This window comes from Miniopterus schreibersii (genome assembly GCF_964146895.1).
Source record: "Miniopterus schreibersii genome assembly, chromosome: 4".
Lineage (NCBI taxonomy): Eukaryota > Metazoa > Chordata > Mammalia > Chiroptera > Miniopteridae > Miniopterus > Miniopterus schreibersii.
The window spans coordinates 27,464,766-27,483,792 of NC_138105.1; the positions used below are offsets into that span (position 1 = coordinate 27,464,766).

Here is a 19,027-nt window from a genome sequence, read left to right on the forward strand (position 1 = left end):
TTACTTTATTCAGCGTGGTGTTCTCAAGATCCATCCATGTGGCAGATGGCAGTAGTTCATCTTTTTTTTTTTTTTTAAATCCTCACCTGAGGACATTTTTTCCATTGCTTTTCAGAGAGAGTGGAAAGGAGAGAGAGAGGGAGGGAGAGAGAGAGAAAGAGAAACATCAATGTGACAGAAACACATTGGTTGCCTCCCGCACATGCCCCAACCTGGACTGGGGATCGAGCCTGCAACTGAGGTACGTGCCCTTGGCTGGAATCTAACCTGAGACCCTTCAGTCCACAGGCCGACGCTCCAACCACTGAGCCAAACTGGCTAGGGCAGTAGTTCATCTTTTTTATGGCTGAGTAGTATTCCATTGTATATATGTACCACATTTTCCTTATCCAGTCATCTATCAAGAGACACTGAAGTTGTTTCTATGTGTTGGCCACCATGAATAATACTGCAGTGAACATAGTGGTGCACATATCTTTACTAACAAATGTTTTCAAATTTTTTGGTAGATACCCAGAAGAGGGGATGGCTGGGTCATCTTAGTTATGGTAATTCTTAAATTTTTTTTTTAGGACTCTCCATACAGTTTTCCATAGTGGCTGTGCCAGTTTGTATTCCTACCAGCAGAGAATGAGGGTTCATTTTTCTCCACACACTCTCCAACACTTGTTATACCTGTTTTGTTGTTAATAGCCATTCTAACAGGTGTGAGGTGGTATCTCATTGTAGTTTTTTCATTTCCCTAATTGCTAGTAAAGTTAAGCATCTTTTTATATGTCTGTTGGCCATTTGTATGTTTTCTTGGGAGAAGTATCTCTTCAAATCCTCTGCCCATTTTTTAAATTGGATTGTTTGGTGAGGGGGAGAGGTTGTTGTTGTTGAGTAGTATGAGTTCTTTATATACATTTTGGATAGTAACGCCGTGTCATAGGTGTTGTTTGCATATATCTTCTCCCATTGGGTTGGTTGCCTTTTTGTTTTGTTGGTGGTTTTTTTGCTGTGCAGAAGCTTTTTAGTTTACTCTAGTACCATTCATTAATTTTTACTTGAGTTCCCTTGCCTTTGAGGTCAAATTCATAAAATCGTCTCTAAGACCCAGGTCCGTAAGTTAGTTCCTATGTTTTCTTCTATATGTTTTATTTTTCCTGGTCTTATGTTTAGGACTTTGATCCATTTTGAGTTGATTTTTGTATGTGATGACAAATAGTCTAGTTTCATTCTTTTGCGTGTGGCTTTATTTTTAAAAAAATGATTGATTGATTGATTGATTTAGAGAGAGAGGAAAGGGGAGAGAAACATTGATTTGTTGCTCCATTTATTTATGCATTCATTGGCTGATTTTTGCATATGCCCTGACTGGGATCAAATCCACAACCTTGGTATGTCGGGACAACGCTCTAACCAATTGAGCTACCCAGCCAGGGCCTACATGTGACTTTCTAATTTTCCCAGGATCATTTACTGAAGAGGCTTTTTTCTCTTTTGTATCTTTTGGCTCCTTTGTTGAAAATTATTTTCCCATATATATGTGGGTTTATCTCTGGGCTCTCAATTCTGTTACATTGGTCTGTGTGTCTGTTTTTTTGCCAGTATAATGCTGTTTTTATTATTGTTGCTTTGTAGTATAATTTGAAAAGTCATTGATACCTCTTGCTTCCTTCTTTTATCTCAGGATTTGCTTTGGCTATTTGGGGGTTTTTTGTTTGTTTTTTGGTTTTTTGTTTGTTAATCCTCACCTGAGGATATTTTTTCCATTGCTTTTTCAGAGAGAATGGAAGTGAGGGAGAGTTAGAGCCCTAGCCTATGTGGCACAGTGGTTAGAGCGTCGGCTTGTGCACATAGGGTCGTGGATTTGATCCCTGTCCCTGTCGGGAGGCAACTGATCAATGTGTCTCTCTCACATCGATGTTTCTCTCTCTTTCTCCTCTCTCTCCTTCCCCTCCACTCTCTCTAAAAAAAATCAATGGAAAAAATATCCTTGGGCGAGGATTAACAAAACAAAAAAAGGTAGAAAACAATTTTGGTATTTAAAGACAACGGTCATTCACATTCTGGGAAGAAGGTAAAAGTGAAGTCCAAGCTTTTTTTTTTAAGAAGTAGAGTTTTTGTTTGTTTGTTTTTAATATATCTTTATTGATTTCAGAGAGAGGAAGGGAGAGAGAGAGATAGAAACATCAATGATGAGAGAATCATTGATCTGCTGCCTCCTGCATGCCCCCAACTGGGAATTGAGCCTGCAACCCAGACGAGTGCCATCACTGGGAATCAAACTGTGATCTCCTGGATCCTAGGTCAATGTTCAACCACTGAGCCACACCCGGCCGGGCTAGAGGCCAGCTCTTAAGGAGAATATTCAAAGAAACACATCCCAGCCCACTGCAGTGGGCTAAAAGGAAATGGAAGTTAAGGGGGAGCCTATTACAAACCAGAAGGCAATAGCCAAACTAGTAAGAGGCCTGGAACTAGAGTTCAGACTATCAGAGGTATCAAAGCAAGTGGTTCTCTTAATAGAGCTCTAGAGTTCTTAACAGAGCTTTTCAATTTCAGTTTGAAATTTTTACAGCATTTTAAACAAAAAATAGTAGCAAAGTTTATTATCTCTGGCATAATTTTTAAAAATAAACAATTGCATACCTAAAGAATTCAAACTTCAGTTTTCTGTGTTTTTTTTTATTTTTAAGCTCTGGAAAGGATATCCAGTCCAAATGAAATTCCTCATGTTGCACATAAAGGAAGTTAAAATCCAGAGGTTATACATGTCTGATCCATGGTCACAGGCAAAAACTTAGTCTCCTGACTCATCAGTGCATGTTTCCACGTTCTTGTCAGGTTGAGATCAATCTCTTTCTCCTGTTGCTTACTGGTTGTTAAGAGGAATTTCTTGATGATGGAGACTATTATAGTATTCATCTCCAAATCCCTTGGCCATTGTAAAAAAATAGGCAACAACAATAGACATTTGTTGCATGAAAGAATGGATGGATGGATTTGACTTTTGTATTAGACCTTGAAGGAAGGCAAGGATTTAGTTCTATGGAAATTCTGGTCATTGATGTCTGCATGAAATGTTAGATTAGTTGAGTATTGGACACCTAAAGGGAAATAGTGAGAAAATATTCTAGAAAGCTAGGTTGGGGCCCATTATAGGAACACTTGAATGCTAAGCTAAGGATTTTGGAATTTATTATTCTGTCAACTGAAAAGTTTTGAGCAGATGAGTAACACACACACAACAAATAGGAAGAAGAATTAGAAGGAGGAAGAGAAATTAATTATTTTGACAATTCATATGAAGTGTTACAAAAGCTTGATTAAAGATGCTGGCTTGGGAATGGAAATGTGGTTACAGATGTAATATAGAAAATGGTCAGAACTTGATTACTGATGATGAAGTGTGGAGTTCAAGGAATACTTCAAGGAGTACTCAAAGATAAAGCTCAGATTCCAGAAGTCATTTTAGCCTGTATATTTGGGAAGGTGGTTGTGTGTTAACATGTGTAGTGGTTTTAATGATACACTTGAGGTACTGGTGCTACATTTGGTGGAAATATTGAATAGGCTAGGCTATTGGAAAAGTGCTCCTAAACTTCAGAAGAGATGGTGGGTCCAGAAATTAAATGAGGAGTCATCTGAATAGAAAGGGTGGTTTAAGGTTTGAGGATTAAATGAGATTGCCAGGGACGGAGGTATAGAGAGTCAAAAATACCAACGACACATCCTTAGGGAACTTCTTGTGTTGACAGGGATGGAAGAAGAGGGAGCCAGAGAAGGAAACTTTGGTCAGAGAGAGTGAAACCTGAGAACAGTCCAAGGAGAAGGGAGTAGGGAAAATACTTATTGTAGGAAAACATTTGAATTACCAACTCTTTTTAATAAAAGTCTGTACACAGTTCATATTATAAGCTAGGTTGTATGCTAGTAGGTAAAACAATGCAAGTTAATGAAAGTCATTATATTTTGCAGGAAACCTGCATTATTATATCACTATATATTATAAACAGAATAGTTGTTTAGCATTGAAGAATATTTTGCTTGTTGAAGAAATCTTTAATTTTAAACCTGAATTTGAGAGGAGAATATTAACCAGTTGTTTCCTTAATCAGCTTTGAAGGTTTTTTGGGTTCTTTTTTTAATCCTCACCCGAGGACATGCTTAGAGACAGGGAGGGAGAGAGACAGACAGACATACATTGATGTGAGAGAGAAACATTAATTGGTTGCCTTCTATATATGCCCAGACTGGGGATCGAGCCCACAACCCAGGTATGTGCCTATGTGCCCTGACTGGGAATTGAACTGGCAACCTTTTGGTGCATGGGACGATGCTCCAACCAACTGAGCCACTCTGGCTGGGCAAGCCTTGAAGGTTTAAAAGACAAAGTATTTTCATTTTTTTTGTTCTATGGGAGTAATCTGCTATAACTGATTGGACAAATTCTGAATAGTGAAGTTTTACTGTATTTGACCATCTATCTTCAACACTATTTAGTCTAATTTCCCAGAAGTATTCATAAGTATTCTATTAGGGATAAAAATTTCTACAAATGTACTGTTGGTTTTTCCCTAAGTAACTTTTGTTTTTATCCTTTTCAGGATCTGACTGGCATAGAATCTATGGATCAGTGTCGTCATACCCTGGAACAGCATAACTGGAACATAGAGGTATAACAGGATTTATTCTGAGCTTATTTCGTTTCTTTTTTAAAAAAATGTATCTTTATTTTTATTTATTTTTATATATCCTTATTGATTTCAGAGAGAGGGAAGGAGAGGGAGCCAAACTAGCCAGGGCAGCATCTTGATTTTTTGTAGCTTGGTTAATTATACTCTCTTGTACATTTAAGACTGAATTTTCTACTGAAAATACACTTTAAAAGTTTTGATTCTCTTCTTTGGCCTAAGACTTTTTCTAGTAACTTGCTTTTGTGTTTTTGTTTATCCTTATTTTATTAAATCTTCTTGTATTATATTAAATCTTATTGTATTTCATATAGGTATCTATTGAGATCCTTGTGATTTAATAACATTCCATTAATATTATTAAATATGCATGTATATATTTTTAATTAAACATTTCAAACCTAGAGAAAAATGTAGGTATATAGGGAATTAACCATGTGTCTACCATCCAGCTCCTGAAAGCCAGATGTTTTGTAATACTTGGTTTAAATTTCTTTTTTTCTTTTTAAATTAAAAAAATATATATATTTTTATTGATTTTAAGGAGAGAGAAACATCGATCGGCTGCCTCCTGCATGCCCTGTACTGGGGATTGAGCCTGAAACCTGGGCATGTGCCCTGACTGGGAATCTAACCAGTAACCTCTTGGTGCATGGGACAGTGCTCAGGCCACCTGAGCCACACAGCCAGGGCTTGAATTTCTTTTATTTCTTCTTATTTTATTATTATTATTTTATTTTTAACCCTCACTCAAGGATATTTTTTCCATTGCTTTTCAGAGAGAGTGGAAGGGAAAGAGAGAGAGAGAAGCATCGATGTGAGAGAGAAGCATTGATGTGAAAGGGACACATCAATTGATTGCCTCCCTCACGTGCCCCCACTGTGGTAGGGGATTGAGCTCCCAACTGAGGTATGTGCCCTTGGCTGGAATGGAACCCGGGACCCTTCAGTCCATGGGCTTGACACACTAACCACTGAGCCAAACTGGCTAGGGTAAGGGCTTAAATTTATTTTAAACAAATTGGATAAAATTGAAGCCCCATGTAAGTTGCTTAAATATCCTTTTTTCCTACCTCCCTTTTTTCTCCTTCTTCCTTAAAAGTAACCACTGTTAACAACTGGGTATTTATCAAGGAATATGTTTTTTGTAGGATAAAGGTTTGGTGTCTGTATTCAATCAAACTTATTAAATGTATGATTAAAATCTGCCATTTCCATTTTTTTAACTGTTTACTTAATGAGACTACTTGACATGATGAATTAGAATGTATTTTTATGGTTTCTTTATTTCCCATTGGTAATGTCTTTTTTCTAATTGTAGAAACAATGCATGTCTGCAAAAATTTAAAACAGAGTTTATAAAAGTTGAAAATGAAACTTCTTGATAATATACTTGAGATAACCACATTTGATGTTTCAGTGTATGTTCTTTTAGTCTTTCATATATATATAACTGCTTAGTGTGCTGATAATATGTGTGTATTTTCCAGTGCTAATAACAAATAGATCAAAGAGAATGCTTATTCCTTTTGTTGTTGTTGTTAATCCTCACCTGAGGATATTTTTCCCATAAATTTTTAGAGAGAATGGAAGAAAGGGAGGGAGGGGGAGAGAGAGAGAAACATCAGTGTGAGAGAGACACATGAATTGGTTGCCTCTCGCATGTGCCCCGACTGGGACCGGAGATTGAACCTGCATCCCAGGTGTGTTCCCTTGACCAGGGATTGAACCCATGACCCTTTGGTGCACTGGCCGATGTTTCAACCACTGAGCCACCCCAGCCAGGACTGATTTATTAATATAACTTTTGGGTGTTACACTTTACACTTAAGAATTATTGAGCCCGGCCAGGCGTGGCTCAGTGGTTGAGGGTCAGCCTAGGATCCAGGAGATCACGGTTCAGTTCCCAGTCAGGGCACATGCCGGGTTGCGGGCTCGATCTCCAGTCGGGGGCGTGCAAGAGGCAGCCAATCAATGACTCTCATCATTGATGTTTCTATCGCTCTCTCCCTCTCCCTTCCTCTCTCTGAAATCAATGAAGATATATGTTAAAAAATAAAAATAAAATATTATTGAGAACCTCCAAAGAGCTTCTATTTATATGGATTATATCTATTGATATTTATTACTATATTACAAAATACAACTAATTTTTCTTAGTTTATTTTAAAAAATAATAAACTTTCGTATGTTAACAAATTTTTGCAAATTTGTTACTTTTATGTCTGGCTTAATAGAAAATAGCTGGATTTTCCTATCTGACTCTTCCTTTAATCTGTTGTGGTATATAGTTTTAGTTGAAGTATGTGAAGAAAATTCAGCTTCACCCTCATACATAGTTGGAATAAGAGGAGTATTTTTAAAAATATATATTTTATTGTTTTCAGAGAGAGGAAGGGAAAGAGAGAGAGAGATAGAAACATCAATGATGAGAGAATCATTGATCACCTGCCTCCTGCACCGCCCCCTGCTGAAGATCGAGCCCACAACCTGGGCATATACCCTGATCAGGAATTGAACCCGGTCTCCTGGATCATAGGTTGATGCTCAATCGCTGAGCCACGCCTACTGGGCTGGGAAGAGTATTTTAATAGCCTTTTCAGATAACTCTGGAGAGTCTTTGATACTGTAGTAGTTTCTTAAAGGTTAGTTGCGATATGGAATTTGAAACCATATCAAGGAACTTTCATCATCTTTTATGTTGTAGTCTGGTTGGTCTGTCTTGCACTTTGAAAGGATCTTTTTACCAATGCATGATTTCATAACTTCATGCATTGGTTATGTGGAAAATATTGATTCACTGAATTAATACAGGTCTTCCAAACATTGATGCATTTTACTATATAATTCGTTAATAGGACCACCAGACTCTCAGAAAAGCTTTTAAAAGGTATTATTAGGAAACTGTCAAGCTTACAGTGGCAAATACAAGTTTTCTATAATTCTAATTTTTGCGTAAAACGTCTAATTTTATAATTGAGGACCAATGCTGTCGGTTGTGGTTTTTAAATAACAGCTTTATTGATATGTAATTAACATACCAAACAATTCACTCATTAAAAAAAAAGAAAAAAGAAATAAAACTATGAAATTCAGTTGTTTTTAGTGTATTCACAGAGTTGTGCGGCCATTACCACAATTAGTTTTAAAACATTCTATAAATTTTTTTAGAATATTGAGAACATTACCCCAAAACAAAAACTCCATATCTGTTAGCTATTACCCTCCTACTCCTATCCCTTCCTCTCCCCTCTCCTTACTCTGCTCCTAAGCAACTAGTAATCTACTTTCTGTCTTTGGATTTCCCTCTTCTAGACTTGCATGCAACTGGAATCATAGTATGTGGTCTTTTGTGACTGGCTGCTTTCACTTAACAGAATGTTTTCAAGGTTGATCTGTGTTGTAGCAGGAATCAGTACTTCATTTCTTTTGTTGTTTTTTTGTGTTGTAAAATATACATAACAAAGCTTGCTATTTTAACCATTTTTAAGTGTATTATTTAGTGGCATTAAGTATATTTACATTATTGTGCAACCATTACCATTATCCATCTTCAGAACTGTTTGTCATGCCCAACTGAAACTATGTACCCATTAAACAATTATTTCCCATTACCACCCTCACTCAGACAGCATCGGCAAATTCAGGGGGTTCCCTAAACCACTCTCAGGTTTGATAATTCACTAGAACTCCTCACTAAAAGCTATTATGCTTATAGTTATGGTTCATCACAGGGAAAGGAATGGATTAAAGTCAGCTAAAGAAAGATACACATCTGGCAGAGTCATGAGTCCCAAACACAAAGTTTTATACTCCTTTCTCATGATATGAGGACACGTTACCGTCCTGGCATAAATGTGTGACAATATGCATTAAGTATTGCCAACCATTGAAGCTCACCTCAGCTTCAGTGTCCAGAGTTGGCATTGGGGCTTCATTACATAGGTATTATTGATTTGATTGTTTGCCTATGTGATTGAACTCAGTCTCTAGGTTGACTGATGCTGCATTACCCAAAGTCCCTACACTGAATCACATGGTTTGGTTTTACTGGGGTGGCCAGCCCCACCCTAAGATTCGGTAACAAAATAATTCCTATCAGGTACGATAGATTATCTCCTAGAAGCCAAAGGCAAAGAACAGTCTTTTCTTTGGTTAAGGCCAAATTTTTTAGTACACTGGGACAAGTAATCATTTTCAGGGGCAGGATTATGAAGGGAATGAGGTTTTTTTACTGAATATCATCTGACTGCCAGGAATTGTATTCAAATCTTTATGTATGACCATCTCATTAGGTTTTCAAATCAACCCTGAAAAAAATACTACTTTCCTTTTTCACACGAGGAAACATAAGCCAAGCAACATCTCTGAATGGTGGAGCTGGGATTCAGCTGAGTTTCTCTATTCCAAAGCCAAGCCCTGCCCTAGCTGGTTTGGCTCAGTAGTTTGAGTGTCAGCCCATGGACTGAAGGGTCCCAGGTTCGATTCCAGTCAAGGGTACGTACCTCAGTTGCAGGCTTGATCCCCGGGCCCTAGTCAGAGTGCACGCAGGGAGGCAACCAGTCAATGTGTGTGTCTCACATCAATGTCTCCCCCTTCCCTCCCCCCCCCCTTCCACTCTCTGAAAAGCAATGGAAAAAATATCCTCGGGTGAGGATTAAAAAAAAAAGCCAAGCCCTCCATCAAACATCACTAGTCAGGACTGTTCTATTGCACAGCCCTAGGGGCACTGTCTTCTCTGTAGGTGACTCTCCTTAGGCTTGTACTGTGAAGCACCTTATATCCCAGCCACCCTTAGTAACACATGCTATCTGAATAAAAGCAGTGTCTTGCTGCATAAATGGAGCTTCCAGACAAGTTCCTTGTACTCTTCTGGTATGTGTGAATTCTGGAGCCATCACCACATATTACTTCTCACCATAGCAAGTTAAAGGTCCAAGAAGATACACTTCTCAGGTTACCTGTTTTATAACATCAAGCAACAGTTGCCTCATTTCTTCTGAGTTGATTTAGGCATCACTGAAATTCTTTCTACTTTTTTTTCCTTCTCAGGCTGCTGTACAGGACAGATTGAATGAGCAAGAGGGTGTACCAAGTGTTTTCAACCCACCTCCATCCCGACCCCTGCAGGTTAACACAGCTGACCACAGGATCTACAGCTATGTTGTCTCAAGACCACAACCAAGGGCAAGTTATTTCATAACTGGAATTTCCTTTTATTTTACAAGTCCATTCACTTGGTTATATTGATCTCTGTATGGTAGGAGCAAAAGAAATACTCAGAATGTATAGCTAGAGCTGGCTCCTTGGTACATTTATTGGGTTTATTATTTTTCTTTGATTCTCCTCCCCGCCTCCAGCCCCCATTCCCCTCCCACTTCCTTTTTCTTTTCTTTTTTTAAAAAATATATCTTTATTGATTTCAGAGAGAGGAAGGGAGAGGGAGAGAAACATCAGTGATGAGAGAGTCACTGATTGGCTGCCTCCTGCACCCCCCCCCCCCACACTGGGGATCGAGCCCGAAACCTGGTCATGTGCCCTGACCGGGAATCAAACCGAGATCTCCTGGATCCTAAGTCGATGCTCAACCGCTGAGCCATGCCCGGCCGGGCCCCTCCCACTTCCTTGATTCTTCAGTGAATTGATATAGTAACTACCCATTATTTTTGTGGGGGCAGGTTCTTTGCCAGTTATTTGAAGCGTTTTCTGCACCTTGTTTTGAGTACATAGTAGTTGTATTTACAAGTTTAAAAATGTTTGCTACATGTTTACTAGACTTTCCACTTTTTAAAAAAAATCTTCACCCAAGGATATTTTTTCACTGATTTGAGAGAGAGAGGAACGGGGGGGGGCGGGAAGAAAGAGAAACATGGATCAGTTGCCTCACGTTTGCACCCTGACTGGACATCGTACACGAAACCTTTTGAGAATATGGGACAACTCTCCAAACGACAGAGCCACCGCCCAGAACTAGACCTTCCACTTTTAAGTTAGAATGTTTACTGAGTTCTTTGTTGCTTTATTTTACTTAATTTTAAGCTAGTTCTAGAGAAATACTTGGAATCTTTGTTGAGAGCCTTAGCCATATCTTTGAAATTAGACTTCAAGGGCTAGTAGGAAGGAAATGATGCAGTTAAATTCAGCAGCCTTTAAGAGCGCTCCAGTGTACCTGGTATTTGACTGCTAAGAATCCAGAGATGAATGAAGAGCTAGTCCCTTCACTTTGCTCACAGTCTAATTAGGGAGGTCCGATGTGTATATGGTACTGATAATGAACTCCAAAGAACTTTTTGGAGTTTCTCTTAATTCTTGGAGTTACACTCACCTCTTGTACTTGGATTTAGAATTCCAAGAAAGTGCTCCCTTTACCTTTGTAGCAGTTAGAATTTCCTCCCCCATTATGCCTTTTTGTGGAGTACCTGTGTTTTAAAATGGAGTTTCTAAATAGTTGTTATGGAGTATTTTTAACTAGAAGAGCAGATTGCTATAGCAATTGTATATCCCAATGTTTCCTTAGTTTGTTTTTGGCTTGTCTCAGTGTTTGGAACCCTTCTGTCAACCATGAGGCTCCAGAGCTCCCCGGCTATGGACACAGGGAGGGTCTCAGGTTAATGCAATACGATATATAAGAAATGCTTTGTAGCATGGCCAGGTGTGGCTCAGCGGTTGAGCATCAGCTTAGGATCCAGGAGATTGCGGTTCGATTCTCGGTCAGGGCACACGCCTGGATTGTGTGCTCCATCCCCAGTTGGTGCATGCAAGAGGCACCTGGTCAATGACTCCTCTCTCATCATTGATGTTTCTATCTCTCCCTCTCCCTGCCTCTCTCTGAAGTCAATAAAGATATATTTTAAAAAAGAAGAAAAAAAAGAAATGCTTTGTAAACTATAGAGCTCTCTGTATATATGCTGGTTAATAACAGCAGCAATAATCAACATTGTTAAAATAATAATTAGCGTTATTACTAAGATTAGCAGCTATATGGAGATTTATAATTGTAGTAAATATAATTGTCAGTTGTATACAATTATATGCAATTGTATACAAAAGGTAGTAATAGTGGTTATCTTTCTCGCTGCTTCTGTATGCCATATTTTAATGTGTAAATTTGAAAAAAGGAAAGAATGAATAATTATGATTTGGGGAGGAAAACTTGCAATTGAGTTTGACAACTAATATAAGTAGCTGCAGAAAAAGTGTTGAAGCAGATTTAATACAAAAATTGTGTGATAAAAGAAAAAATATGATAGTATTAAATGAAATGAGATCAAAGGCAGTTGGTCTTTAGGAAGGATGAGGTGGCCGGGAGGGGGAACCATATTGCAGAGGAAGAATCACATGAAGGACATACAGTGAAAAATTGAACTAGCCATTTTGTAAGGTATTAGTGAATGGTATCTAACTTTGTTTTTGGACTTTCAGGGGCTGCTCGGATGGGGTTATTACTTGATAATGCTTCCATTCCGGTTTACCTATTACACAATACTTGATATATTTAGGTACGTACCTTTGTATTTATGTGTTATAGCAACAGGGTAGGCTTTGGAGCTGAAACATAGACCAGAATAAGATTTCTGCTCTGTCAATTTTGACTTGCCAGTTTGTTATAGTATGAAAATATTTTAAGTTATTTAAACATAACAGATGTGAGATGAAATTGTTTTAAACTAGTCTGTGTATCGTTTTCAAGAATCAGTTTATCTACATTTATTGTTATCCTCCCTCCTCCCGCCACATTTGTCACCTCAACATTCCCTAGTTAATCCTCATACCCTTTCCTTTCTAACCACTGTATCTAGTAGCTTCATACCCCTTGTAACTTTTATCCTAAACCATCTATAACTCCATTTGACTACTGATAATCCCAACAAATTTTCCTGCTGAGATTATTCCCTTTTCCCTAGACTCCCTCACAAGTTTCACCTCTTTAGACACTCCTATACAATTCCCTCTGTCCAGGCAACCCATAGGTTGCTGATACTGGAGCCTTTCCAAAGTGTGTATACCCCTTTGCTTCACACCTTAATCTTCTCGCTTTTTTCATGTACCATTTAAAGAGCCCAGCACTGGAAGCTACAGAGTGGCCGGGGCTAGAAAATGTTCAGGGGGTCCAAATTGCTGGCATATCAGGCTTGGGTGTCTGGTTTAGAGCTGAGTAGTAGATGAACCCACACCTAGCTTTATGGCGAACTAAAATGTTTATGGGCAGGCCAACAGATAGAGGTGGTATAATCTGTGGTCTGGGCCCTGCATACAGGGCAACCTTTACCTCCCTCAAATGTGGGATAGCCTTTGCCTTGCCTGAGGTGAGGACCCAGCAGCTACAGAAGTGCAAGGATCAGATGACACCTTTTACCTTGGCCATTTAGTGGTTTTTTGTTTATTTGTTTTTGTTGTTAATCCTCACCTGAGGATATTTTTCCCATTGATTTTTTTGAGAGTGGATGGGAAGGAGGAGCGGGAGTGAAAGAGAAAGAGACACATCAATTGGTTGCCTCCCTCCTCCCTCATGTGGCCTGACAGGGCCAGGGATCGAACTTACAACCCAGGTACGTGGCCTTGACTGGGAATCGAATGTGTGACCCTTCTGTGCACGGGCTGATGCTCTAACTATTGAGCCACGCTGGCCAGGGCCATTTAGTGTTCTAGGGGACTGCTTGCTTAATGGCTTCCTTGCTTTTAGCAAAATTCTTATAGGTCAGCTTAACCAATTAGTACTCTTCCCATCCCTGTTTTGTTTAAGAATGGGGACATAAAAACCTTTAAAATCATAATGAAGACTGAGTTGAGGTCTCTATTTTTAAATTTTTTTAATAATCCTCATCGGAAGATATTTTTTCCATTGCTTTTCAGAGAGAGGAAGGGAGAGAGAGAGAGAGAGAGACAGAGAGAAAGAGAGAGAAACATTGATATGAGAGAGACACATGGTATGGTTGCCTCCCACGTGCGCCCCAACCAGGGCGAGGGATCAAGCTTCCAATCGAGGTATGTGCCCTTGGCTGGAATCGAACCTGGGACCCTTCAGTCTGCGGGCCAGCGCTCTAACCACTGAGCCAAACTGGCTAGGGTGATGTCTCTACTTTTTTTAAAAAAAACTAATTGTCCTAAAGTATGTAGACCATGGGAATATATTGCAGTGAGAAACAAAAGTTAAATTCTTCCTCCATTCATTCATCAAAATGAAACTTAAAGACTAATAAGATAATCCTAAAATTAATTTCAGAGAAAGTTATCAAACATCAATCTTCTAAAGGATTTCTGTCCACATACACAGCTTCTTAATTAAATTTATTGGATGACATTGGTTAATAAGACTATATAAATTTCAAGTGTACGATTCTATAATATATCATCTGTATGTGCATTGTGTGCTCACTACCCAAAGTTTAGTCTCCTTCCATCACCATTTATTTGACCCTACACAGCTTCTTAACATTTGTTTTTAATTTGCTCTGGAATGTTTGTGTCAATCAATTTGATTTGATTACTCAGGAAAAATTCCAAGTGAAATTGTATACACACAGGGAACTTGAGGGGTTAAGGAATTGAAATTGGCTCAAGATTTGGTAAGGAAAGTGTCATAGTTTAGCCACTTTTTCTGTGCTGAAAATTCCTCATATATGTGAATATTGTTTGTTTTCCATGGAAAAATATGCACGGCGTGTGTTACTAATTTTAAGAAAGCTATATCACCCAAGCAACTTGTTTAATGTTATGTAGCACACTGACTTATCAAGCCTTTGCCCCCATTGCCTTCTTTGGAAATCCAAAGAATAAATAAATGGTGCTATGCAAATACGATAAGATGGGCTCTTTGGAAACAGATGTTTAGAAACATTCTTAATCTTAAACAATAGCTGTCAGGTCTCCAAATCTGCCAGTGCACTCTAGATCAATTGAATAGTTCCTCCAATGATGCCATCAACCATAAATCATCAAGCAGAATTTATTTGCCCTTTGAAGAGCAAGTAAATCATGACTGCAAGTTTGGGTTTCAAGTTCCTGTCCATAACTCAAATAGCTTGGGAGTATGCACTAAAAATTCAAAATTCCAGGAGAAAGGCGAGGGAGAGGCAAGTAGGAAAACCAAAAAGAGAGAGAGCTCTGTTCTAGACCAGCACTGTCCAGTAAACTTTCTGTGATGATGGAAACATTCTATAAGAGCACTGTCCACTGTGGAAGTCACTGATCACATGTGGCTATTGGGCATTTAATGTGACTAGAGTGACTGGGGAACTGAATTTTTTATTGTATTTTATTTAATTAGTTTAAATTTTGATAGCTGTGTTGCTCGTGGCTTCCATATAGATGGTGCCATTCTAGAGAGTTGGGGGGCACAGCTTGACCCATGATCTTTTGGATACTGTGTCTTCTTTCCCAGTTCTTCTAGCTCTAAATTTTTCTGCAAAAGGCACTCAGGATTTGTTTAGACCAATATTGAAATTTATAATCCCTATAGTTCGCATTTTTCTTGAATAGGCAATGGAACAACATTTGCTGCTTTGCAGCTTTTGAGCCAGGCTCTCCTCTCAGGTTTGAGGTCCATTCTCAGACCGTTCACCTCCATTTGCTGACGTGCCTCTGGTACAGGAATCTTTACAAACTGGCCCGCCCCCATGCACTACAGTAAGCCGATTCATGTGATATTTATTCCTTCCTCCCCAGGTTTGCTCTTCGTTTTATACGGCCTGACCCTCGCAGCCGGGTCACTGACCCCGTTGGGGACATTGTTTCATTTATGCACTCTTTTGAAGAAAAATATGGGAGGGCACACCCTGTCTTCTACCAGGGAACGTACAGCCAGGTCAGTGCCACAAACCATATAGATGCCAATTTATTGATATGATTCTATCCCAAAAGGAAAGGATAGCCCAGCACTGATCATGCCATTCTTTTACCGAGAAACCTTAAATAGCTCTTCACTGCTTACAGAAAAAAAGACCAAACGTTTTAGCTGGGCCCTCCTTGATCTAATCCTAACCTCCTTTTGAGGTCTTTCCTGCATAACTTGTTTCCCCAATACCCTAGGTTCCAACTAAACCGTTTCCTGAACAAAGTCTGTACTTTCCCACCTTTGTGCCTTTGCTTTTGCTGTTCCCTCCATCTGCAATGCTTTCCTCACATTTTTTTTGCTAATTAGAATCTTGCCCATCCTTCAACCAGCTCACGTCATTCCCGTCTTACTCCCTTTCCTGATTGTTGTGTCCTACCCTGGCCTACCTTGCAATTTAAAGTAGTGCTTTCATAGTGTTGTGGGATTTCTTTTGGTGCTTTTATATATGTGTGTGTGTGTATGTATATATATATATATATATACACACATACACACACACATATACATATATGTGTATATATATATATATATATATACACACTATTGATTTCAGAGAGAGGAAGCGCGAGAGAGAGAGAGAGAGAGAGAGAGAGAGAGAAACATCAATGATGAGAGAGTCATTGATGGGCTGCCTCCTGCACCCCCCCCCCCACTGGGGATTGAGCCCGCAACCCGAGCATGTGCCCTGACCAGGAATCAAACCGCGATCTCCTGGATTCTAGGTTGACGCTCAGCCACTGAGCCACGCCTGGCTGGGCTTGTAGTGTTGTTTTTAACCTTACAGTAATTTCACATTTTCTCTATATTTTAGTTGTTTGTGTCTGTGTCTTCTCTCCTGTATCAGATGATAAGACCTTGAAGGCAAAGCCTGAAGTCATCTTTGATCCCTCACAGAACTGAATAAGGGCATAGACCATAGACTCAAGGCAGCACAGCTCATTAGCCCAAGCCACACCGACCTTTGACTTATTACCTCAGGGTGAAAATGAAGGGTATTAAGCATATCTCTAGTTTGCCAGAGAAAAATGTAGAAATGACATTGTGGGCATAGGCCAAAGGGTGTTGTATTCTGTAGCCTCTAGGATTTCTAAATCTGGAGAAAAAGAAAAATGCTTCCTCTTGCTTCCTGCTTTGATTCTAGCACATCTGCTTTTTCTCATAGTCTCCCTCACTGGCTGCTCCCACCCTACCTGACAAGCATTAAGCACCTATTGTATGCTAGTCATTGTGCTCAGTGCTAGAGATACTGGGTGAGATAGGCACCTCTCATACACTCTTTGCTGTGATCCTGAGGGTAGACCACCATTGGTCATTCGGGAAATCTTGATTGAATTGTAATGGGCTCAGGATTATGCAAATGCAGAAGCACATACTGTAATCTTGTACACTAGCCTTGTCTTTGAAGATCTTTAAATCCCATGCTCTTTAGAATACCTTTGGGTCCCACTGTCCCTCAGTCCTGCTTGATATATGGCCTGAGATCACCTTCACAGTGTTTTTTTATTTACAAGGAAGTCGGAGCTGTAAAGTGGCAAAATTCCCACCTCCCTTTTCACGTGGTCAGACATTTCTGTGTTTATCTTCCTTTAGACTGGCAGCAGCTGACTTCTGTGATTTGTTGGGGACCTTTATTTTTCAGCCTGTCTACTCTCAGGTGCCTGATACAATTTAAATTCTAACAACACTAAAATGTTTTCATTAAGGCTTGTTAGCATGGACTTTGTATAGGGAGATAAATTCCATGGGTTTGAAGGTAGTACCAGGACTCTTGATTTTTTTTGCTTACTTTTCCCCCTCATTTCTCCTTTTCTCCTTTTGTTTCTAAATGTATCCATTAGGACCCTTAGCCTAATTAAAAGCTCAAGGCACAGTCATCATTATCATCATAATTAGTGATCTTCTGTTTCCCACAGGCACTTAATGATGCCAAGCGGGAGCTTCGCTTTCTTTTGGTTTATCTTCATGGAGATGATCACCAGGACTCTGATGAATTCTGTCGGTAAGTGGATTGCTCATTTTCTCTCTTGTTTCTGACCTTCTCTGCTGAGAGTTTATAGTAAGCAAGGTCTTCCTGTCCTTTTATCCCTTTCCACAGCAACACTCTCTGTGCCCCTGAAGTGATTTCACTAATAAACACCAGGATGCTCTTCTGGGCATGCTCCACAAACAAACCTGAGGGATACAGAGGTAAGTTGTGTTTCTTTTGCCTCATTGTAATTGTTGGGATGTCTTTGGAATAATCTGGAAAGACTTGCATTTGTTGCATGATGATTCTATGGTAGACACAATGTTAGTTGTTGTTTATACCTTATCTCATTTAACCTTCTCTGCAGTCCTGAGAGATTGGGTTGTATTTCCTCCACTTCATGGTGTAGGAAACAGGCTTAGAGAGTTTAAGCCTGGTCCAAAATCACACAGTTAGCAAGTTTTGGAGCAAGCTCAGGTCTTTCAGACTCTAGTCCATTCTTTTTTTTAATTAAAATTGTCTTTTCATTTACAGGTGACATTTAATATTATATTAGTTTTAGGTGTATAGCATAATGGTTAGACATTTATATAACTTATGGAGTGATCCCCCAATAAATCTAATACCACCTAGCACCCTACATAGTTATTATAATATAATTAATTGACCATATTCCCTATGTTATACTTCACATGCCTGTGACTGTTTTATTACTTGATCCCTTCACCTTTGTTCACCCAGACCCCCAGTCTAGCCCATTCTTTATAGTTAACCATTGCCAGAGCCTGTTTTATTCTTTTTTTTTTTTTTAAATATATCTTTATTAATTTCAGAGAGGGGAAAGGAGATGGAGAAAGATATAGAAACATCAATGATGAGAATCATTGATTGACTGCAGCCCGTAACCCAGGCATGTGCCCTGACTGGGAATCGAACCCCGATCGCCTGGATCCTAGGTCGATGCTCAACCGCTGAGCCATGTCCAGCCCGGTGCCTGTTTTATTATTAAAAATGCCCAGTCCTGGCCAGCAGCTTGCCTTTGATCTTTTTTTTTTTTTTTAATAATCCTCACCTGAGGATATATATATATTTTTAATTGATTTTAGAGAGAGAGGCAGGGGGAGAGAGAGAAACATTGATGTGAGAAGGAAACATTGATCGGTTGCCTTCTGCAACATGCCCCAACCAGGGACTGAACCCGCAGCCTGGTCTTTGCCCTGACTAGGAATCGAACCCACCACTTCTGCTCTACAGGATGACGCTCCAGTCAGCTGAGCCACATCGGTCAGGGCTTGCCTTTAATCTTAATGGGCTTCTTACTGAAGAGCTTATTCTCATCAATAGTAATTTTAATACAGCTGCTTATACAGTGAATTAGTTATTTGAGTACCTTGAGTGCTGATAGGGATACAGAAAGTTCAGCTCTTTGCTTATAATAACTCTTAAAGTATTTTTAGAAGTCACTATGAGATACAAAGGCTTCCAGTGAAGAAAAATATAGTTACTTTGCAGCTACTCTTTTCAGCAACTTTTGAGTGAATACCAGCA

General features: G+C 39.3%; 1 protein-coding gene across 3 annotated transcripts in view; it reads left to right on the forward strand.

The window, feature by feature from the left end:
* FAF2 (Fas associated factor family member 2) overlaps nucleotides 1-19,027 on the forward strand; it is a 42,204-nt gene that overhangs the window by 12,476 nt on the left and 10,701 nt on the right. For all 3 annotated transcript variants that reach the window (XM_081136380.1, XM_081136381.1, XM_081136382.1), the window contains 6 exons: nucleotides 4,593-4,661; nucleotides 9,732-9,866; nucleotides 12,102-12,178; nucleotides 15,345-15,483; nucleotides 17,427-17,512; nucleotides 17,609-17,700. In XM_081136380.1, the coding sequence (XP_080992506.1) occupies nucleotides 4,593-4,661; nucleotides 9,732-9,866; nucleotides 12,102-12,178; nucleotides 15,345-15,483; nucleotides 17,427-17,512; nucleotides 17,609-17,700 (598 nt within the window). The remainder of the gene's footprint in view (nucleotides 1-4,592; nucleotides 4,662-9,731; nucleotides 9,867-12,101; nucleotides 12,179-15,344; nucleotides 15,484-17,426; nucleotides 17,513-17,608; nucleotides 17,701-19,027) is intronic.